At 45.3% G+C, this 23,904-nt stretch overlaps 1 protein-coding gene across 1 annotated transcript in view; it reads left to right on the top strand.

Annotated features, from left to right (window-relative positions):
• The window catches only part of ZNF532 (zinc finger protein 532), an 80,919-nt gene extending 61,563 nt beyond the window's left edge, over window positions 1-19,356 (top strand). The window contains exons 6-8 of the mRNA XM_077462916.1: window positions 444-556; window positions 3,419-3,566; window positions 14,221-19,356. Coding sequence (XP_077319042.1) covers window positions 444-556; window positions 3,419-3,566; window positions 14,221-14,715 — 756 coding nt within the window. The 3' untranslated portion in view covers window positions 14,716-19,356. The remainder of the gene's footprint in view (window positions 1-443; window positions 557-3,418; window positions 3,567-14,220) is intronic.
• Window positions 19,357-23,904: the final 4,548 nt, after the last annotated feature.

Here is a 23,904-nt window from a genome sequence, read left to right as displayed (position 1 = left end):
ATCTTCTCATAGCTTAGATTGTGTATTTTTTTAATACAAAGCTAAATGACAATTTACCTATATCCTTTTTAGTTAAACTTTTGCAATCAAATTAAGTTAAATACAATTTTGGACTTTTTAGTAGTATCAGTCTGTGTGCTGTCTGTTTCTTTAAATAAAGTATTGTCCTTCAAGCAGGTCCCTAGGCCGTAGCTAAATTTCCTAATATAGTTTATTGCTAGCCTATGTCCCAAACCATAAATTAATAATTGTTTTCTACTTTGATGTAAATACACAATTGTTGCAAGGATGAAATCCAGTTATGGGTGATTTTTCTTTAGCTTTTCTTCTGTGTCTGCATTCTATAGGACAGATAAGAAAAAACGAATTGGTCCCAATAATCAGAACATAATAATTGTATATTTGTACGGTAATGCCAATTAATTCTGCATTTCTCTTTACAGCACATGAAGAAGCATCCATGCCGGCAGTGCGACAAGTCCTTCAGTTCATCGCACAGTTTATGTCGGCACAACCGCATCAAACACAAAGGCATCCGCAAGGTCTATACCTGCCCGTGAGTGTTTCTCTTTGGCTCCTGTGACTCATAATTCAATCTGCCTCATGGATAGGTCTTAATCCTTCTCAGGATATTACATGTACATATGATCTCTCTCTCTCTCTCTCTCTCTCTCTCTCTCTCTCTCTCTCTCTCTCTCTCTCTCTCTCTCTCTCTTCTTTGCACAAGGAAAAATCCACCAATATCATGTTGACATTTTAGGCTGCATCCTGGCTGTATTTTTATATTCCTATACTAACTTTGCTGTTTCTTTTTTTTTCACCCAACACCTGCATTTCAGTATGGTGAAGATTATAATGAATCTGGGTGAAAAACTCAACTTGTAAACTAGCAGTTTAAAGTTCACCTCTCACAAACCCAGATATTCAGACTAAATATAAAACTGCAATATTCTATATTCGTATAGGTTACCTTCAGTGAAAGCTGCTATAGGTAGCTGAATTTATGTACATCTGTTACCTCTTTCAGTAAAGACCATGTCTGTTTTTTCCCACACTTGGCCTTTGTATTGGTATATTAATATGAGTGACGTTGCTGACCAACGAAGAAGCTCTGGATGTGGGAGGTAGCAGAACCAAGCTTGACTTTTACACAGAAGATTGACTACTACAGCTCCAACTTTTCAAGTAGTCCTTCTGCATTGCGCCCCGATGCTTTGGGATGGCGAGTCAGCCATCCCAGACTGCGATCTACCAGTTACCTGGCTGCGAACTACTGGTTTCTGACATCCTCTCTAGATCTACTGATCATCTTGACTTATGGTTTTCACTCAAGCTAACTAGTATGTTTCAGACTTAAAGTGGTCTTGTAGGCTAGCTTAACCACTTCCCGCCCGCCGTATAAAAAATGATGGCCGCAAGGTGGTTCTATTATCCCGACTGGGCGTCATAAGATGTCCAGCAGGATAAGCCACTCACACGCATCCTCGGGGGCGCACAGCACAATGATCGGTGGTGTGGTGTGTCGATCTGACAAACCACATCTTTGATCTAGCTAAAGAGCCTATGACGTAGGCTCTTTACCACTTGATCAGCTGTGACCAATTACAGCTGATCACATAACCAGGAATTGCCGTTTATCGGCTATCATCCCATTCATGCTGACAAGGTGCAGGTAGAGGAGAGCCAATCAGTGGCTCTCCTAAAGGGAGGTCTTAATAATCTCATAAACTCATAATCTGCACATTGATTATTAGTGCAGACCCATCAGCAGTACCCACATGTGATGCCAATCAGTGCTGCCTATCAGTGCCGCCTATCAGTGCCCACCAGTACTGCAGATTAGTGCTGCCTTATCAGTGCTTGTCAGTGAAGGAGAAAACTTACTTATTTACTACATTTTATAACCAAAACCAAGAAGAACATTTTTGTTTTTCAAATTTTTCTGTCTTTTTTTTTTAATTTGTAGCACAAAAAATTCAAAAGCCAGAGGTGATCAAATACCACCAAAAGAAAGCTCAATTTGTGGGGGAAAAAAGTTGAATATTTCATATGGGTACAGTGTCGCATGACCGTGGGCAGTAAGGGGGTAAAAATGCCCTGTATTGAAGTGGTTAATGTGGAACTTCACCCTTAAGGGGCAGTTGCACTGTATGCCCTCCTCTCCCCCTCCACTTCTTCTTTTGCCATTTTTGAGGGGGGGGGGAGGGGGGTGGGAGTATGAACCTGGTTTTGACTGGTACAGCCACAGCACTTCCATCAGAAGTTCTCCCGCTTCCCCCACACCTGCCTGTAACCTTCAGGGACACGTCATAAGTCCCAGAAGGGTGCTGGACCATTCACAATGTACAGCATGGCTTGCACATGTGCAGTAGGAAGCCAGCTGTGAAGCTGCAAGGAATCACAGCTAGCTTCCCAGAGTAAACTTGCTGGTGTCTGGGACCCAAAGACCAGTGAAGAACTGGCCAGGGTGAGGATGGTGCTGGACCCCTTTCCAGTATTTGTAGCTGCTGACTTTTATGTTTTCTCAAACAAACTGAATTTCCTTTTTAAAGTAGTTGTAAACCCATGCATATGCGTGAAGTGACAAGTGCTTAGGTGATAAAACAAATCCTATATAGTAGCACCTGTTTATCTGCATTCCTCTATCCTGTACAGCCTCCAAAAACACACAGATCAAAGGCTTTTTCTCTGCTCCAGAAAGCAGGGGGCGGGGATCTGATGTCACACACTGTGCGCTATAAAGCAGAGCTCTGAGTAATCGGAAAATTTGAGTGGAGGGAAACACATAGAGCTGAGATGGTCAATCCCCTTCTATGTGCTGGAGGTGGTGCAGGACGTCTCCTGTCTGTCTCATACAGATAGCAGAGCAAGGATATAGCAGAGAGAAATGATACTTGGTGCGTTGGATTGAGATGGTTATACACTATAGAAGTACTCCATTTGCTGCATAACCTTCCTGGCGAGCCCAGGGAACCCAGAAAAACTGAAGAACTTTACCATCAAAATATTGACCAACTTGCAAGGTTGCTCGGCTCCACCTGCTTAATATTGGATAGTGAGGTAGCCTATGCCTATGATGGGCAAACAGTTGGGAACTGGAGGGGGTGAGCCAGAACCTGCAACTACAGGAACTGGTCACTAATATCTATCAGAGCACCTGGGTTCTCCAGACTTCCAAGAACTCTACAGGATAGTAGATGGAGACACAGATGGTCTGGTAGCATAAGCTGTAAACTTCATACCATTTTGGCTTGGAGACCCCCTTACGTGCCTACTTTTCCACAAGGTAGAGAATAGGTATGCCTCTTTGCATCCCACAAAGCATTATTGGGGACTAAACAAATTTTAGGCAGTAATGAGTATTGCCATGGCAGACATTTTTTATTTGGAGTGTGATTTGTGATGTTTTGCTGTCTAGGCATTGTACCGACACCAAACGAGCTTTCACCAAGCGCTTAATGTTAGAGAAACACATTCAACTCATGCACGGCATCAAAGAACCTGAAGTGAAAGACCGCAGAGAAGTGAAAACTGAAGAGACATTGGAGGAGAAAGACTGTCCGCAGGTACATTTTAATTATATTTTACCTAGAGGGAAAATATAAGGACTTGGGGGTCAACATTTTGTATAAATTTTGAAAGGTTTTTTTTTTTTTCTTGTACTTGAAAAAACGGGGGTGGGGGGAATAATATCCTTTTTTTCCTAAGAGTATGCACAGGGACAAGCTAATTTGGTGCCAATCATTCTGGTGAAACAACTGCAATTCCAGTATAACATTATGGGGTTGATTTACTTAAGGCAAATAGACCACACACTTTGCAATATGCTGTTGCCCTTTGCAAGTGCAGTTGCTCCAGAGCTTAGTAAATGAAGTAAAGCCGCGTACACACGTAGCCGTCTGTCCGACGTACTTAGTCTGGCGGACGTCCGCCAGACTGTCCGTCGGAATTTCCGAATGGGCTACTTGCCCACACACGGCACTTTTTCAGCGGACTAAGACGGCGTACTAAGTCCGCCGTACTATTCGCCGTACTTTCGAAATGAACGGACTCGCCCACACACGTGGAGGAAAGTCCGCTCATTTCGAGCGCGTCTCCAGGTAGGCGGGGCCCGCGAAGGAGACGTCGCTGGCCCCGCCGCCTGGTATGGACTTAAAGGGGAACCCCCAACGCCGAAAAAAATCGGCGTGGGGGTTCCCCATCAAGTCCACAACAGACCCTTGTCCGAGCACGCTACCCGGCCGGCCAGGAAAGGGGGGCGAGCGAGCGCCCCCCCCCTCCCCTCCTGAGCCGTATGCCCTCAACATGGGGGGTGCCTTGGGGAAGGGGGGGCCGCGCGGCCCCCCCACCCCAAAGCACATTGTCCCCATGTTGATGAGGACAAGGGCCTCTTCCCGACAACCCTGGCCGTTGGTTGTCGGGGTCTGCGGGCGGGGGGCTTATCGGAATCCGGGAGCCCCCTTTAATAAGGGGGCCACCGGATACCGGCCCCCCACCCTATGTGAATGAGTATGGGGTACAATGTACCCCTACCCATTCACCTGTAAAATAAAAGTACAAAAAAACCACAACACACAAGATAAAATACTTTATTGCACAGCTCCGGGGGTCTTCCGTCTTCGGCGGTCTTCTCGCCGGACTCCTCCGCTATCTTCTTGTAGCTCTTTTGCTAGCGGAGGAGTCCGGCTTTCTTCCTCGCCGCCAGCCTCTTCTCCCGACTTCGGGGGTCTTGTCCCCCTCTTCGGTTCTTCTGCCGGGCCACCGCGTCTTCTTATAGCTCTTTTACAGGCGGTGGCCCGGTCTTCTGTCGCCGCCGCCGCCTTCCGTTCTTCTTCTTCTTCTCCAGGAGATGTTGACTCGACGATCTCTCCGGCCGCAATGCCAGGGACGCCCTGCGCTGCCACTTATATAGAGACAAGGGGCGGTGTCACATGGCTTTATGTCACATGGGTTGGTCACATGGGGACTGTGACATCGTAAGGGGGCGGGGTCACCATGTGACACCAACCCATGTGACATAAAGCCATGTGACACCGCCCCTTGTCCCTATATAAGCGCGTCCCTGGCATTGTGGCCGGAGAGAGCGTCGAGTCAAGATCTCCAGGAGAAGAAGGAGAAGAAGAAGAAGAACGGAAGGCGGCGGCGACAGAAGACCGGGCCACCGCCTGTAAAAGAGCTATAAGAAGGCGCGGTGGCCCGGCAGAAGAACCGAAGAGGGGGACAAGACCCCCGAAGTCGGGAGAAGAGGCCGGCGGCGAGGAAGAAAGCCGGACTCCTCCGCTAGCAAAAGAGCTACAAGAAGATAGCGGAGGAGTCCGGCAAGAAGACCCCCGAAGACGGAAGATCCCCGGAGCTGTGCAATAAAGTATTTTATCTCGTGTGTTGTGTTTTTTTTTGCACTTTATTTTACAGGTGAATGGGTAGGGGTACATTGTACCCCATACTCATTCACATAGGGTGGGGGGCCGGTATCCGTGGGCCCCCTTATTAAAGGGGGCTCCTGGATTCCGATAAGCCCCCCGCCCGCAGACCCCGACAACCAACGGCCAGGGTTGTCGGGAAGAGGCCCTTGTCCTCATCAACGTGGGGACAAGGTGCTTTGGGGTGGGGGTGGCCGCGCGGCCCCCCTTCCCCAAGGCAACCCCCCATGTTGAGGGCACGCGGCCTGGTACGGCTCAGGAGGGAGGGGCGCTCGCTCGCCCCCCTTTCCTGGCCGGCCGGGTAGTGTGCTCGGACAAGGGTCTGTTGTGGACTTTGGGGGACCCCCACGCCAATTTTTTTCGGCGTTGGGGGTTCCCCTTTAAGTCTATACCAGGCGGCGGGGCCAGCGACGTCTCCTTCGCGGGCCCCGCCTACCTGGAGACGCGCTCGAAATGAGCGGACTTTCCTCCGCATGTGTGGGCGAGTCCGTTCATTTCGAAAGTACGGCGAATAGACAAGACAAGGGGCGGTGTCACATGGCTTTATGTCACATGGGTTGGTGTCACATGGTGACCCCGCCCCCTTACGATGTCACAGTCCCCATGTGACATCAACCCATGTGACTAACCCATGTGACATAAAGCCATGTGACACCGCCCCTTGTCCCTATATAAGTGGCAGCGCAGGGCGTCCCTGGCATTGCGGCCGGAGAGATCGTCGAGTCAACATCTCCTGGAGAAGAAGAAGAAGAACGGAAGGCGGCGGCGGCGACAGAAGACCGGGCCACCGCCTGTAAAAGAGCTATAAGAAGACGCGGTGGCCCGGCAGAAGAACCGAAGAGGGGGACAAGGCCCCGAAGTCGGGAGAAGAGGCTGGCGGCGAGGAAGAAAGCCGGACTCCTCCGCTAGCAAAAGAGCTACAAGAAGATAGCGGAGGAGTCCGGCGAGAAGACCGCCGAAGACGGAAGACCCCCGGAGCTGTGCAATAAAGTATTTTATCTTGTGTGTTGTGGTTTTTTTTGTACTTTTATTTTACAGGTGAATGGGTAGGGGTACATTGTACCCCATACTCATTCACATAGGGTGGGGGGCCGGTATCCGGTGGCCCCCTTATTAAAGGGGGCTCCCGGATTCCGATAAGCCCCCCGCCCGCAGACCCCGACAACCAACGGCCAGGGTTGTCGGGAAGAGGCCCTTGTCCTCATCAACATGGGGACAATGTGCTTTGGGGTGGGGGGGCCGCGCGGCCCCCCCTTCCCCAAGGCACCCCCCATGTTGAGGGCATACGGCTCAGGAGGGGAGGGGGGGGCGCTCGCTCGCCCCCCTTTCCTGGCCGGCCGGGTAGCGTGCTCGGACAAGGGTCTGTTGTGGACTTGGGGGGAACCCCCACGCCGATTTTTTTCGGCGTTGGGGGTTCCCCTTTAAGTCCATACCAGGCGGCGGGGCCAGCGATGTCTCCTTCGCGGGCCCCGCCTACCTGGAGACCCGCTCGAAATGAGCGGACTTTTCTCCGGGCGTGAAAAGTCCGCTCATTTCAAAAGTACGGCGGACTGGCACACACACGGCCGGATTGTCCGCCGAAATGCGAGTACGGCGGGCAGATTGGTGTGCAACACGGCATTCTAAGTCCGCCGTACTTTCGGGTCAAAAAAGTATGCCGGAGGCTACACACGGGGGGATTCTTTGGCGGACTTGAGTTTGCCGGACTTTTCCACCGGATTGTTTGTGTGTACGCGGCATAAGGCTTCACTTTGCAAAGAGTACCCAATCGCGTGAAAGGAAAGAAAAAACAGCATTTTCACTTGCACATGATTGGATGATGGATGTCAGCAGAGCTTCTGCTCATTTACTAAGCTCTGGAGCAGTTAAACAGAGCAAGAAAGAGTGAGATGGGCTATTAGTATGACTTATTCAGCTCTGTAATTTTAAGCTACAGCTATTTAGCTATGTAAAACAGAGGACTTGTATTGTGCAAGCTGTGCTGAAAAGAAAAAAAAAAAGAACTAAAACCATACATGGATTGAAATTTGACCGGTTAGGCAGCATTGATTCACTTGGGCACAACCAGCCTGTTGGATTTTTTTACATACGATTACTGGAGGCCGCTATAGCTGCTAGCAGTAATCATTGTGTTCTGCCAGCTGGGAAGGTTCCCCACAATAGCGCTGCAGGAGGCATTCAACACTGAATGGGTAATCCTGCAATTTTTTTCTTTCCTGCAACCCGTGGTGGAAGGAAAGAAAATCAAATTATCTATGGGCTGCCTAAAGACTAGTCACCAATTTTGCCTGGGATCTCCCTGCAGCTGTTGTTTCCCCCCATTACTGACTTACCACACCGTGTTCTACACTGCGTTTGTGTGTGGAGATGTCTATCTTGGTAGAGGAGCAGAGCTGTGCTTCCCTATGTCAGAACTGTATCTGGAGACCTGATGACTGGTGGCTAATGATCAAGGAGCAGCAGGAAAGTTGGAGGAAGCCCATATGAATAAATGAAGCAGAAGCAGAGAGATGCTTCCATTGCAGGTCTTTGGGTACAGCTTGCTCCGCAGGAAGGAGAATAGTGAGCAGTTCAATATTGACATTAGCAAAACTCACTCCACGAGACTAGCAGTCGGAGGCAGCAGTTCTTTAGGTGTACAGCAGATTTACAGGCGTCCCTAGCACCAGGAAGTGCACTGATATATTTCAGTAGCGTTCAAGTGTGATTCCCGTGCGATTTGGGTGCAGTGTGTTTTCAACCCAATGATGTAAATGGACTAAAATTGGACTGCAACAAAAGTAGTGCATACACATGTAGCACCCTCTAGTGTGCTAGAAGGGTAAATAGATTATTGTTTAGTGTAGGTAAATTTGTTCAGGCTTGGCTGGCAGCCAAGCCTGTCTGTGTTTTTTTTCTGGGGTTGGGCAGAGATCCAGGGAGGGCTGGATGACTCACAGGCAGCATCACTGAGACCTCCCCCCTACTTCTCGAACTTACTGGAAACTTCCAAAAGAATGGGAGGGGAGGTTTGGAGGAGCTGCCTGGAGTAATCATGAGGGCCCTGACCAATCCCCTGTTGGAAAGACCAGCAGCATGGTTGTTTATAAACTGACAATACTGTATGCATTATACCCATCTATGCAGCAGGTGGCTCTGTAGTATTATAGTGTACAGTTCGTGTGTTTTCTATGGTAATGTAATCAGAGGAAGTACCTTCCTTGTTTTTTTTTTAAGCACTTGTTTGTATTCAGTTCTTGTTTCTTGTGCTGTAAGACATGCATTGCTAATCCTCCATAAAGGCAAAGTTATTGCTGCACACAAAAAGCTTGAGTTGGCAGAGGGCAGACTCCCTCAAATACTCAGGGTCAGCCCAGCTGTGGGCAGTGGAGTTTGAGTGGACGATGGTGATGGAGTGTTAGGCTTTCGGTGGCCCTTGGGGGGGGGGGGGGGGGTGTCCTCGGGCCTGGGCTCGGGTGCAGAAGGGACCCTCTTCATGACACGCAGAGGTGTTCTGAACAGGAAGCACGGGTGAGCAAGGTTGAGGACAGCAGGAGAACATTGCCAGGATAACCAGCCAGTGCACCAGTCTGATGCACCGCATCTCCGATCTAGGTAAAGAGCCTCTGAGGGAGGCTCTTTATACTGTCATTAGACACAGCTGATCATGTGGTAAACAGGAAAAGCCATGTAGAGAGACGTGAGTAGAGGAGAGTCGATCGGCTGCTCTTCTGACAGGGAGGGTCTGCACTGATTGTTGGTGCAACCCCCCCAAGTATGCCCATCCATGACCACCAGGTAAGCCCACTAGAGCCCACCATTGCCCATTAGTGATGGCACTCTGTGCCCATTAGTGATGCCTGCCAGCGCCTCTGATCAGTGCTGCCTAACAGTACCATCTATCAGTGCCCAACAGTGCCGCCTATACGTGCCACCTATGAGTGCCCATCAGTGGCACCTATTAGTGCCCATCAGTGCTACATATAAGTGCAGCCTCATCAGTGCCCATCAGTGAAGGAGAAAACGTATTAGCACTAGCCTGAGAGAGCCAGAGATTGTGGGATATATAGTTTCTTCACAGGAAGTGTCAGTTCTTAGACTACAAGCGGAGGTCACACAATAACCTGTGCAGTGCCATGTAGCCTCTTGTTTGAACACCAACAGAATTTGCTGAAAAAAGAATGTGAAGATTTGCTCTTCAATAGGCTGTGTGTACAGGGCAACCAATGACACCATGAAACTACATGATCAGTGCACATCTTATGCAGGGTAAAAACACAAGGTGCAGGTAGGTAGGTTTATAATGCCTTTTATTTTCTAGATGTTGCATATAGAATAGCAAATATTTGCTTTTATAGTTCATGTCCCCTTTAATAGATTGTAGACACTCTGATTGTGTGCCATCATTATGTGTTGGTAGGGCATATGAACTTTGTTTCCACGTCTATATTTGAGAACAGACCGTGCTCCCACCTCCTGGGATTTCATGCCATCTTGCAGTCTTCCCTTTGCTGGAAAATCATCGCCATAGCAACCAGCAGACCAGTCAGAGAATGCTCCATTATTTCCCTCAGATCAAGTTTGTTTAAATACCCTTTTAGACCTTTTTTTTTTAATAAACCGTACAAATGGCAGCAGGGTTGTAAAGAGCGCATAACCCATAACCACCAATTAAATTTCAGCAGCCATTCCAGGGGACGGATGAAAGCAATTTGATCTAGGCCAAAGCTGAAACTGTACTAATGCAAAAAGGTCCAATGCGTTTGGGTGTCGCCCATACAGAGTTCATCCTCCAAACCCCAAAACAAAATCTGCATTTGTGGTAATCACATCTTATTATTTCTGCATAGTCTGTTTCGGTACAATTTGATTACAAATTACCTTTACGAAATACTGCCTATGCAGGTGAGGGGTACCTGTAGGTAGGTAAAAACAAATTTGTACAGCTTTAACCACTTGCCTACCGGGCACTTATACCCCCTTCCTGCCCAGGCCATTTTTCAGCTTTCAGAGCTGTCGCACTTTGAATGACAATTGCGCGGTCATGCTACACTGTACTCAAATTTTTTATCATTTTCGTCACACAAATGGAGCTTTATTTTGGTGGTATTTATTCACTGGGTGCTGGGTTTTTAAAAAAAAAAAAGACCAAAAATTTGGGGAAAAAAACGTTTTTTTTTTTTCTGTCAGTAAATTTTGTAACCAAGTAATTTTACGCCTTCACTGATGTGCGCTGATGAGGTGGCACTGATGAGAAGGCACTAATATTCCGCACTTATGGGCACTGATGAGCACTGATAGGCGGCACTGATGGGCACTAATAGGCTGCAGTGGCTGGCACTGATTGGCGGCACAGGCACTATGGATAAGCGGTACAGATGGGCCCTGATGGGCGATACTGTTGGCCATTCATGGACAGCAGTGATGTGCATTGATGGGCAGCACAGATAGGTGGCACTGATTGCCTGCACTGACTAGCATGGCTAATGGGCACTGATTTGTGGCACTTGTGGGCACTGATTGCTGCCACTGGTGGGCACTGTATGCTGGCATTGGTGGGCACTATATTGTTACACTATATTTCTTTCTTGTAATCAGGGCACTGATGATCAGTGCACTGATTACATCCCTAGATGTCCCCCTGTGGGGAGATGCCGCTGATCGGCTCTCCCCACTGACAGAGTGTGAGGCGGGGAGAGCCGATTACCGGTATCTCCGTGTTTACATTTGACCGGCTGTTATTGGACACAGCCGATCACATGGTTAAAGAGGCGCGGACGCGGCTCTTTACTCAGATCGGGGGCACGCCGTTTCCAAGCAACACGGTGCGATTGCTGCGGCCGCTCGAGAGCGGCCTTTCTGGGACGCCGTCATATGACGGGCTGCTGATGCTCGTGGCCGATGGTAGAAGAGGCAGAACAGGGACGTGTGTGTGTGTGTGTGTGTGTGTGTGTGTGTGTGTGTGTGTGTGTGTGTGAACACACAAATCTCTGTTCTGTGAGGAGTGACAGATCGTGAGTTCCTAATAGCTAGGATCCATGATCTTTCATTTCCTCTAGGTCAGTCCCCTCCCCCTACAGTTAGAAACACACACAGGGAACACACTTAACCCCTTGATCGCCCCCCTAGTGTTAACCCCTTCCCTGCCAGTGACATTTTTACAGTAATCGGTGCATTTATATAGCACTGATCGCTGTATAAATGCCAATGGTCCCAAAAATGTGTCTGATGTGTCCGCCATAATGTCCGATGTGTCCGCCAAAAATAAAAAATTGCAGATCGCTGCCATTACTAGTAAAAAAAAAAATTATAAAAATGCTATAAATCTATCCCCTATTTTGTAGATGCTATAACTTTTGCACAAACAAATCGCTTATTGCGATTTTATTTCTTCTTTTTTTTACCAAAAATATGTAGAAGAATACATATAGGCCTAAACTGAGAAAAAAATTTGCTTTTAAAAAAAAAAAATGGGGATATTTATTATAGTAATTAGTAAATATAGCACAAAAATAAAAACCGCAGAGGTGATCAAATACCACCAAAATAAATCTCTATTTGTGAGAAAAAAAGGACGTCAATTGTGTTTGGGTGCAATGTCGTACGACCTGGCAATTGTCAGTTAAAGCGACGCAGTGCCGAATTGCAAAAAAATGGTCTGGTCATTCAGCAGCCAAATCTTCCGGGGCTGAAGTGGTTAAAGAAACAAAAAAGAAGGCTTTAATATCACTTTAAATAATGCCCTTTTTGTAGGTGTAGGCCATTTTATGTACCTCCTGAAGTCTGATTGAAAAACTCCCAGAGGTTACCTCATCCCATCCTGCTTTATTGCTAGGGTGTTGCTGAGATACTCCCAGCTGACTCAAATCTGTTATTATATTTAAAACTGCTAGTACATCGAACACTCCTCTTTCCCTAGACTGACCGTTCTGTCCAAAAGTGCCCCTGTGCGCCTTCATCCAGAGTGGGGGCACTCTAATACAGGAGGTATGTTACTGATCAGATCACCAGGTGAAAACAGAGGGGGGGGGGGGGGGAGTAAAAAACGAAACACTTATGCAGCTACCACATCTAATTGTCGGTCAGCTGCAATATAGTATATTTTGGGTTTATTATCGCTTTAAGTATATTTATTGAGAAGCATATATTAACAAACACTTGTATGTTCCAAAGAGAGGAACCCATGTGATGGACTCTTACTGCTTGGTGCATATAGACAGCAAGGGATTTAAACCCATGGTGGGGAAGGGGAGATGAGGATTAGGAGAGAACCTTATACCCTCAACCCTAGACTGACAATCCGACTGATATGGTTAATATATATTTGCTCCCTATGAACAGGGTTAGAACTGTGAGATAGCTTGATAACCATGTCAGATTGGTCACCAAGACGGTCTACCTATATAGAATGCCATATATTCAGCCATCGAGTATCCCCAAAACACAGAAATTCTCCTTTCCACCTAACAAAAGGGAGACAGCCCTCCTAGGAGAGCACCAAGGCTGGGGGAGAACTCCCAAAAAGTGCCGTGATTTGTTTTATTAAAAATCATTTAGTGTATTTTGATGTTCAGTAACATACAGGTATATACATAAATATCTTATCCTATCAGCCCTCTGTAATTCTCTGCACAGCAGAACTATTTGAGGAGGAGCCAGCACTGGGACCCAATCGGCTCTATTACTTTTGCACAGTGGTGTGAAAGGTGTCCAAGGAAACAGAACTTCAGCGGGTTTTTTTTCCTATAGACACCCATCAAATGATTGCATATTGATATCATAATATCACAAGAGGAGTGCAACTTTAAGACTAAGGTAGGGCATAATATGGATTATATAACTAGGATCCTGAGAATGATTGTTCCTTAAAGTGATTCTAAAGGTGTTTTTTTTTGGGGGGGGGGTTGTTTTTTTTACTAACAAACATATAATTTACTAACAAACTTATAATTACCTTCTCTGTGCAATGGTTTTGCACAGAGCAGCCCCAATCCTCTTTTTTTTTGGGTCTCCTCCCAAGGCACGCTCCTATGAATGCACACACAGCGCGTGGCTCGGCCCCTTTCTCCTTATCTCTCCTCATTGGCTCACTAGCTGTGATTGACAGTAGAAGGAGCCAATGGCTCGCACTGCTGTGAGCCAATGAGAAGAGAGAGACCTAAGAGAACCGCTGCTCTCATGCACATTGCTTGATCGAGATGGGTGGGGGGGTAGCTCACCCAGAAGATTTTTTACCACTTTTAAAGTGGCAATCTCAGGTTCTTAAAACATGTTGCTGTGATGTCATTGCAAGAGAGAAGCTATTGTACTCTCTAATGGCCCTTGTGGCGTGCTTCCCCTTCGTTCCAGCACTGCAGCCTCCATCAGTGCCTTCACAGGAAAGTTGTATTCCTATGGCCCCAACTTGCACTGTGGCTCCTTCCTCTGACCCCTACATCACTAAAGGATTGCAGCAGTGAGGCCAGAGGATGGATGCTGCAGTGCTGGAATGGAGGGGAGGTAAAGGGAACAGGCTGCTTTCCTCATCAAAAAAAACTTGGTCAACACTCATCCTCCTACTTCTTCTGCATGTACAGCCTCCCTATTTGTACAATAAATGGTATAGGCAGCCTCAGTTAAGTAAGGAAGTAGAGCCCAGTATAACTTTTACAAGAAAATTTTAGATTTGCATCTAAAATGTAACTGCCTACACATCGGGATCTACCACATCCTTCTGCATTTTGTGAATTCATTGCTGAATGTTGCATTACCCAGGTTTGTGTCAGGGTTCTGGTAAGCCTATTGTATCTCATTGTGTTATATTAAATGTTTTTTTTTTCAGGTGCCTGCACAAAAGCGCAAGCTAGAAGAACCAGTTATGGAATTCCGTTCTCCCAGGGGAGCCATTACTCAGCCCCTGAAGAAACTAAAGATCAATGTCTTCAAGGTCCACAAGTGTGCTGTGTGTGGCTTTACAACAGAAAATCTTCTTCAGTTCCATGAGCACATCCCCCAGCACAAAACTGATGGTTCCTCCTATCAGTGCCAGGAATGTGGCCTCTGCTACACCTCTCATGTGTCCCTCTCCAGACACCTTTTCATTGTTCACAAGCTCAAGGAGCCACAGACCTCTGGCAAACTAAATGGTTCTGGAGAGGATGCTCAGCAGGAGAATAAACCCGCAGCTGGGAACGAAGCGGCAGATGGCATAACATCTGACAAAACATGCAAAGTTTGCTCCAAGACATTCGAAACTGAAGCTGCCTTAAATACCCACATGAGGACTCATGGGATGGCTTTTATAAAGTCTAAAAGGATGGGCACTTCAGAGAAATGACATTGTCTCTACATTAAGGAGTACAGCACTTCTGTCCTGCAAAAGTGTGATTAAAAGAAGACCTATCTATATAAGGCTAAAGCAGCCATTTTATGCATTGAACCAATACTCAAGGGGTACTTCAATAGTAAATTTTTCTTGCTGTACAGGGAAAAGCACAGGGCTCTTAAATGCCAGGGATGAATCCAAGTTCTACCCTTGCATTTGCAGTCCAATTACTCCCCAAACCCTTTCAGTCCTCACTTGCAGTGTTCATTGCAATGCCCTTCTGGCAGCTAAGAAGTGAGAATGAGGGCAGAGAAGACGTGCAAGTGAGTTTCATAGTTTACATTTGAGAAGGTACCTTCTTCCTAAGGAAAGATGTGCATCAGATAGGTGTGGGGTGTGACCTGTAATGAGGTAGGATTCTGGGTACTAGTAATCCACCTCAAACATTCCCATGGTGTAGATGGAATCTTTAGCGCTACAGAAGTGTTGCCACTCCCAGCCCAGAAGGCCGGATGAAGACAGCTGCCTCTGAGATAGTCTATAAGGAGGTCTTGTGGCATTACCTCTGTCCTTATGGAAGCTTCTAGTAACTTTCAGTGACAGGAAACCAGAATGAGTGGGAGGTTTTCAATGAAAACACAAAAAGGTTGACTGCTTGGGACAAATGTCACCTAAAGTTGTCCAGCCCCAAGGATGTCGTCAGGGAAAGGATCTGTAAGACCACAGCTAAGTATATATGCAGCATGCACACTCCATTTGCTTAGCCTTTTACTGGTTAATGAAGGAGACCCACTTATAATGCAGTGCTGCTGAAGCAGTTGGAGTTAGTTGTTTTGGGTAGGATTGGTTGACCACCAGACGCTGGAATGGACCACCAAAAAGCAGTTGGGAGAACACAAGATGGAATACTGGCAACATGAATGGGTTTGTCTTTGGATGACTTGTACTTTCAACAATACACTAAAAATCTAATTTTTCCCTTTGCTAGCAAATGATGGGCTGCGACCTCCATGATTATTGGTTCACCTTAAACAATGGTCTCCACTTTTTTGGATCGGCTGTAAGTACCTTTAAATAACAACAACCAATAATTAGTGGACTACGACGATGGAATAATCCCATGGCAATACTTTTCATCGTCACTTGCCTGCCTCTTCAAGATACTGATACACTGGCCCTACAAAAGCAGTGTTCAATGTAGAATCCACAACAGATGTAAATATAGACTCGTTTTTATACTCTTTGTGACTGTATTGATGTACAAAAAAGTTATTTTATATGTGATATGACCTAGGTGAAAATCTGATTTAAAGGGTATCTGTCCCAAAGCAAAATACTCATGTGAGAAGCCTAGCATGGAGACATTGTGACTCTGGGCTGCACACTAGCAATGTAACTTTCAATGGGTTCAGCTTCACTAAAGTGCAACCAGTTGTCAGGGAATGGCTCCTTGCATCTGAGGCTTCTTACAGAGTTATGACAAAGTACCTTTTTAATATTGTAGTTGATCTAGTTGTGCAGATGTGCTACATAGGTATTGGGTTTATATAATAACACAGTGCTTAAGGTAATGGCACACAGTAACCCATTGCAACCAATCAGTTTACTATACTGACAGTTAGGCCTGGCTTCTGTTTGGTTGCCATGGGTCAGCTGTACTTTGTATTATGCGTTTACATAGTCCTGCCAGTCCAAAAGACATAAGAATGAGAGCCCAGCTGTATGAACCAGGACAAGAGATCCTGGGAGGTTATGAAACCTGGGGCACTGGAAGAAAGGGTAACCTTATGCACTCTACCCAATTGTCATTCTTTTTGTGGGTAAAAAAACACATCAGGATGCCTCAAAATTGCCTAATTATGCAATCCCAAGAGCAGAAGTGATGTGTATTAACCCTCAGCAACCTATCAGGCTTTGAATTATGCATACTGATTGGTTGCAGTGGCATAAAGCCCTGTGCATTACTCTTTTCCTTATAATGTATATGTTTTTGCACATTCACCGGTTTGCTGATTGTTCTCAGAAATGTAAAACGTCCAGAGTAAGCTGCTCTTTGATAAATGGTGACTATTTTTTTTCAGTATTGTCACAAAGCACCATTGCACCTCACGTCCAGAACTTATTTCAGGTAGAATGCTTATAAGAAACGGTCACTCCCACTTTTTCTAATATAGGATGTATATTTTCACATATTGGCCTAAATCCCCACCCATTGGACATGGACCAAGGACAAGCATGTAAAAGAAAATTCCGTCAGACTCATGTGAGTCAATAAGTGAGATGACCAATACAGTAGACTGCTACAATTTTATTTACAAAATTACTGTTTATTTCTAAGCTGGTCTCCTAACACCTTTGCGATTTCAGAAAAAAAGAATACCCCATCACATGAAAAATGCCTATGGCCTTTTCCAAAGAATACTCCATCCTATTCCCATTGCCATGTGGTGCACTTCTATACTTGGAACCTTACCTCTCTGGCTCCATGCCTGAAATACATACCAAGTACTATAGCCACGTTAGCCAGTCAACAGTGTGTTAAAGTGGAAGTAAACCCATCGATTTGACCAGTTTCAAAAAACGGCATGCCGGGAATGCTAACTGCACATTGGCTGTGCTCTCAACCAAACTGTCAAACCATCCAATGGCTGGTGTCATAACGGATCACATGTGTAGCACCGTGGCAGCTGAAGATTAAACAGAGGCAAAGATGGCAGCTTCCATGGATGAAAACGATAGAGTTTACTTCCACTTTAACAGTGTCTGCCACTGGAGGCTGCAGCTGGGATATTTAGACCTATACATATACTAGGACCAAGTTAGACAATAGCCAGTTAACCCAGCAGCACTTTATTGGAGTAACTGCAGGAAACCCATGCAAGCACAAAGAGAACATGCAAACTTCATGCAGAGTGTCCTGGCTGGGACTCAAGGACCTCGCTGCTGCGAGGTATTGGTGCTAACCACTGAGTTGCTGTACTACCCTAGCCAAAGGAATCTTATTTGTAAATTGAGCAACTCAAAGCAACCAATCAGAATCAACAAAGATTAATGCGAACTAGTCAAAGATGGATTCTGATTTGCTGATTTGAGTTCATTCAAACTTAATAATTGGAACGTACAGGAAACCTGAACTTAGGAAATAAAGATTCTTATTACTGATCTCCCCTGCCTGACCATCAATGGTCTAGATCAGGGATCTCCACACTACGGCCCTCCAGCTGTTGTGGAACTACACATGAGGCATTGTAAAACTCTGACATTCACAGACATGACTAGGCATGATGGGAAATGTCGTTCCTGAACAACTGGAAGGCCATAGTTTGGAGACCCCTGGTCTAGATGCTTTTAAAGACAAGAATGCAGGGCAGAAATTCAGACATTACTGGCTGCATGCTTGTTCCTGGCCATTCCTATCAAAAGTACTATGTCATAGAGGGGTAATTAGCATTTTCAGGATTAGATGAGCAGTGGCAGTCTGAATAAGGGATACAAAAAAGCAAATAACTATTTATTAAATAGAGCTGGTAACGTTTACAGAGTCCTGTTTCTTCCAGCAGTCATACTCATGTAGGGGAGTTTAAAAGAAATCATATGTGCACCTTGGAGTGTCATAGTGGTCAATGGTGGGAATGGGAACAGTATGGCTCTAACTAGAGATATTCTTTAATTATTTGCAGATATCTTCCACAATGCAGGGACTATGTTGAGTACTTTTTTTTTTTTATTATTATTTATGAATGATTGACCCCCCACACTGGCAAATGTGTTCCAATGATGCCAGAGTTAGGGAACAGAAATATTTTATAGTCAGCAGAACAAATAAATAGAATATCTTAGATTAAGCTCAGCTACCGCTGATGGCTCAGTTTTACATGGATGCCAATATAACACACCTTGTACTGGCTTCTTATGTCATAAGCTACTAGCCTTTGCTATCTACTTACTACTACAGTTCTCTGGACCTAATTTTCCCTGCCAACCTCTAACAGGGCAACTGTCCCAACTGATTATATCCTGAGCCAAGTAGTCAAGCTCCTTCTTGCGGAAATTGGTTTTGCTTACAAATTAGCTTTCTCTATTAATTCTAGGTTGCAGTGTTTAAAAAAGGTACAACCAAGGAAATGTACTGCTGGGCATGTAACTTACTTCTATTTACATTTCAACCACAATGTGGCTATAGTTTATATAGAAAAAGTTAAGCACACATTCACTCCCAGCTTATAAAGAACAATCACAGTTGAACTAGACCATCAATGGCAACAAAAGAACATCCCTCGGGAATGCTTGGCTCATGCAGCACCTCCTCAGACGGGGGATCCAGTATAAAGCTATAAAAAAAAAGCACACAGGAGGCGGCAAGCATCTAGAGTTTTAATGCATTCAAATGTGGAAGATATCAAAATGGGTACTCACAAAGATGGAATGTACAGAGCATCAAAACCATGAGACACTATGCAGTGCAGGTATATTGTAACCTGACAGTCATCCTGCTATGCTGGCAAGCTGGCACGTTTCGGAGATGTGCCGCCTTTCTCAGAGCTAGGCTGCGCAGCACATCCATACCATAATATGTACTCTCCCTCCACTGGCCTCAATCCCGCCCAAAAAACGGGCACCTTGGACTCCGTCCTGTTTCTTGAGTGGGACTGAGGCCAGTGGAGAGCGAGTACATATAATGTATATTATGGTATGTATGTGCTAGCCAGCCTAGGTCTGAGCAAGGGGGTATGACCCAAAATGCATCAGCCTGCCAGCAGAACGGGGGGACTCGGGTTACACAATTCTTGCACTGCATGGTGTCTCGTGGTTTTAATGCTTTTGTACCTTCCATGTTTGAGTACCCATTTTGTTATCTTCCACATTTTTTTTTACAATAATACACTGGTAATGCACTAGGTGCTTGTGTGCACCTGTGTTTTTTTTTTTTTTAATAATTGATATAGATGAGTTTGGAAAGGCTAATTAAAAAAAATATGTAATTGCTATTATACTTTTTAATGGGCGCCATACAGTAAGGCTTTTGCATTACAGTCTTTGTACACAAAAATAGGCAAGTGAAAGGTCAGGTATTCGGCAATCTCAAAACAATCCACCATGGATAAGGCCAAAAGTAACAGGTCTAACAATAGGTAAGAAAAAGAATAGTCCCCTCTCTCAGGTAACTATCCGGTTAGCGATTTGTGTGGAGTAATAAACTTCAAAATTACCAGTCAAGCTCTAAAAGTACGAAGTTAAAAGAAAATGGCTTGGCAATGCCAAACTTTTTTTTGGTTCCTATGAACTCAGTCACATACTTTTTTATTTTTTAAGGATTAATTTTTTTTTTTTTTGTTTTTTTTTTTTTTTTTATTGGTCACATATATGTTTTACAGCACCTTTTGGGTTTTCTGCATTGTGAATGTCATTGATGATATGTGAAAAGCAGATTATATACCACATTTACACAAGCAAATATGTATTATTAGACCAGGATTTTAAAACTGGTTGTCGTTAAGGATTTGTAGGATGTTATTGAAAGTTGTCAGGTTATTTACTAAAATTGGAGAGTGCAAAATCTGGTGCAGCGCTGCATAGAAACCAATCAGCTTTCAGATTTTTATTGTCAAAGCCAGTGGCGTAACTAGAACCTTCAGGGGCCCGATGCAAGAAACCATAAAGGGCCCCCTGAACCCCAGCCAGGGCCCTTCCCTCCAAGTCCGGCGATGGAACTCCAGGGCATGGTCGCAGGTATGACCTTTGTGAGCCCTGTAGTTCCACCACTGGCATCAGTAGTTTTTTTTTATTATTATTATTTTTTTATTTTTAGGTGCCCCATTGGGGGACTGTCCCTAGGCAGAATAGGGTCCCATCCCCAGAAGAGATGAGGTCCTTTTCTCCAGGGCAGATGAAGTTACTGCCCCCAGGTGAGAAGGGGTCCCTGTCCCCAGGGGAGATGGGGATCCCTGTCCCCACGTGAGAAGGGGCCCCTGTCCCCAGGGGGAGATGGAGGGGGTATGTAATGGTGTGTGGGGGATGAGGTCCTCTCACTCACCATGACCAAGCTGCAGGCCACGCACTCATCAATGTTGGCCTGGGCTCCATCCAGTATGCTGGACGGGCGATCAGCATATCTCCCAGAAAGACCTTTCATCATCTGTGTATGACGGGGGAGGAGGAGGGCTGGCAGACAAGCCTGCAGTGTCCTCCGGGAGCCGGCTCTCATAGGGCTGCACTGCATCTGTGTGCTTAAAGTTTGTTTACCCAGGAGAAGTGTGCAGTGCAGTGTGGGCCAGACTCGGGGGGGGGGGGGGGGCGGGACAGACATTGGACTGAGCGGCAATGCATGGAGCAGGAGAGGGGTACTCTGAGGAGCCGGCCGAAGGAGCTCTGCTAGTCACCCTCCACCTCCAGTCACCCGTGTGCATGGTGCACTGGTACCCCTAGCTGCCTATGCTGCTGCCAGCCATATGTAGAGGGGGCTGCATGGGCCCCCTGCAGCACAGGGCCCAGTTGCGGTCGCGACTGCTGCACCCCCTATAGTTACGCCCCTGGTCAAAGCTTAATTGAACAAGCTGAAGTTAGAAGCTGATTGGCTACCATTCACAGCTGCACCAGATTTTGAGTGCACTAGTTTTAGTAAATCTCACCCATTGAGTTTTGTCCAAGATGCCCTAAAAAGGTCCACATGGCCTATGCGGGGATGGCAGCTAATATATTTAGAACCAAGCGTTTTAATAAATAATGTAGAAGAATTCAATACTACTGTGAAACTGAAATGTGGAATTGTTGCCTATGATAACTAGTTACATTCCAAACTTTTTTTTATTTTTATTTTTTTGGTGTAGGTTTTAGCATGATGGAAAGAATATGGTTAGCTATCATATCCAATCCCTCAAATTTTATTGTAACAGGTTTCATAACTTTGGTGGAACTGGTAGTTACTGGTGTTTTATGTATACATTTCCAGTATGAAAATGACTAGAAATTAGAGCAGCTTGGTTTTTTGTTTTCAGTTGGTGGTGAGTTGTCTGTAGTAGATAGAGAAGTATTTGTTCCATGTTTTAATAGTATGAAAGAAGATGACAATTAAGCATTCAGTTAAAATAGCAGTATTTTTTTTTGTCCTTGAATGGTGCCCTAAAATTGCTAAATGCCCCATTGCTATTATTTAAGACAAAGATAGAAATATGTAAAGGAGTTTACACTTTTGGTCAAGAAAGTATTCCCGAAATTCATACCATTTGTGTGTTGTGTTTCAAGATTTCCTCATCAGCCCCCCCCTCCCCCCGTCACAACACTCCAGTCAGCATTCTCAGCCAATGGCTTATGTCGGACCTGCTGCTGTCTAGGCTGATTGGATGTAGTGCTTCCTCACTACTCTCACGGTTTCACTAAGTCTCTGATTACAGTAACTAGAATTGATCTAATCGCTATACCTTATCTGGTCAAGTCTTGATGACAATGGTATGCTTGCCACATTGTAGGTTTGTTGCTCACCTGGCTGGTAAAAATTAGACTTATTTCCAGTTGTTTTAATAGGAAAGCATTTACAGTACAGTGCCTTGAAAAGGTATTCATACCTCTTGAAATGTTCCACGTTTTTGTCATGTTACAACCAAAAACTTAAATGTATTTTATTGGGAATTTATGTGATAGGCCGACACAAAGTGGCAAATAAATGTGAAGTGGAAGGAAAACGAGAAATGTTTTTCAATTTTTTTACAATTATCTGAAAAGTTTGGCATGCATTTGTATTCAGCCCCCTTTACTCTGATGCCTCTAACTAAAATCTTGTATAACCAATTGCCTTCAGAAGTCACCTAATTGGTAGAGTCCCCCTGTGTGTAACTTAATCTTAGTATAAATACAGCTGTTCTTTGAAGCCCTCAGAGGTTGTTAGAGAACCTTAGTGAACAAACCACATCATGAAGGCCAAGGAACACCACCCCAGACAGGTCAGGGATAAAGTTGTGGAGAAGTTTAAAGCAATGTGTGAGGTTATAAAAAAGAAATATCCCAAACTCACAAAGTACTGTTCAATCCATCATCCGAAAATGGAAAGAGTATGGCACAACTGCAAACCTACCAAGACCGGCCACCTAAACTGACAGGCCGGGCAAGGAGAGCATTAATCAGACAAGCAGCCAAGAGGCCCATGGTAACTCTGGAGGAGCTGCAGAGATCCACAGCTCATGTAGGAGAATCTGTCCACAGGACAACTATTAGTTGTGCACTCCACAAATCTGGCCTTTATTGAAGAGTTGCAAGAAGAAAGAAATTGTTGAAAGAAAGATATAAGAATTCCTGTTTGCAGTCAGTTTGCGAGAAGCCATGTGGGGGACAGAGCAAAGCATGTGGAAGAAGGTGCTCTATTCAGATGAGACCAAAATTCTACTTTTTGGCCTAAAAGCAAAACAGCATGTGTGGCGGAAAACGAACACTGTACATCACAATGAACACACCATCCCCACTGTGAAATATGGTGGTGGCAGAATCATGTTGCAGGGATGCTTTTCTTCAGCAGGGACAGGGAAGCTGGTCAGAGTTGATGGGAAGATGGATGGAGCCAAATACAGGGCGATCTTAGAAGAAAACCTGTTAGTCTGGAAAAGACTTGAGACTGGGGCGGAGGTTCACCTTCCAGTATGACAATGACCCTAAACATACAGCCAGAGCTACAATGACATGGTTTAGATCAAAGCATATTCACATTCATGTGTTAGAATGGCCCAGTCAAATTCCAGACCTAAATCCAATTGAGAATCTGTGATAAGACTTGACAATTGCTGTTCACAGACGCTCTCCATCCAATCTGACAAAGCTTGAGCTATTTTGCAAAGAAGAATGGGCAAAAATGTCCCTCTCTAGATGTGCAAAGCTGGTAGAGACATTACCCAAAAAGACTTGGAGCTGTAATTGCACTGAAAGGTGGTTCTATAAAGTACTGACCCGGGGGGGGGGGGGGGGGGGGGATACAAATGCACATCATACTTTTCAGATATTTATTTGTAAAAAAAATTGAATATCATTTTCCTTCCACTTCACAATTATGTGCTACTTTGTGTTGTTCCATCACATAAAATACCAATAAAATCCTGTTTAGGTTTTTGGTTGTAAAATGACAAAATGTGGGAAATGTCAAGGGGTATGAATACTTTTCCAAGGCACTGTATGGGGCTGGTATTGGCTCCCAGAATATATGGCAACCTTAGCTTTAAC

The sequence above is a fragment of the Lithobates pipiens genome, unplaced genomic scaffold (assembly GCF_037356315.1).
Source record: "Lithobates pipiens isolate NorthernLeopardFrog02 unplaced genomic scaffold, aLitPip1_a1.2 Scaffold_3, whole genome shotgun sequence".
In the NCBI taxonomy this organism is placed as follows: domain Eukaryota; kingdom Metazoa; phylum Chordata; class Amphibia; order Anura; family Ranidae; genus Lithobates; species Lithobates pipiens.
This window is presented reverse-complemented; position numbering and strand designations above follow the sequence as displayed.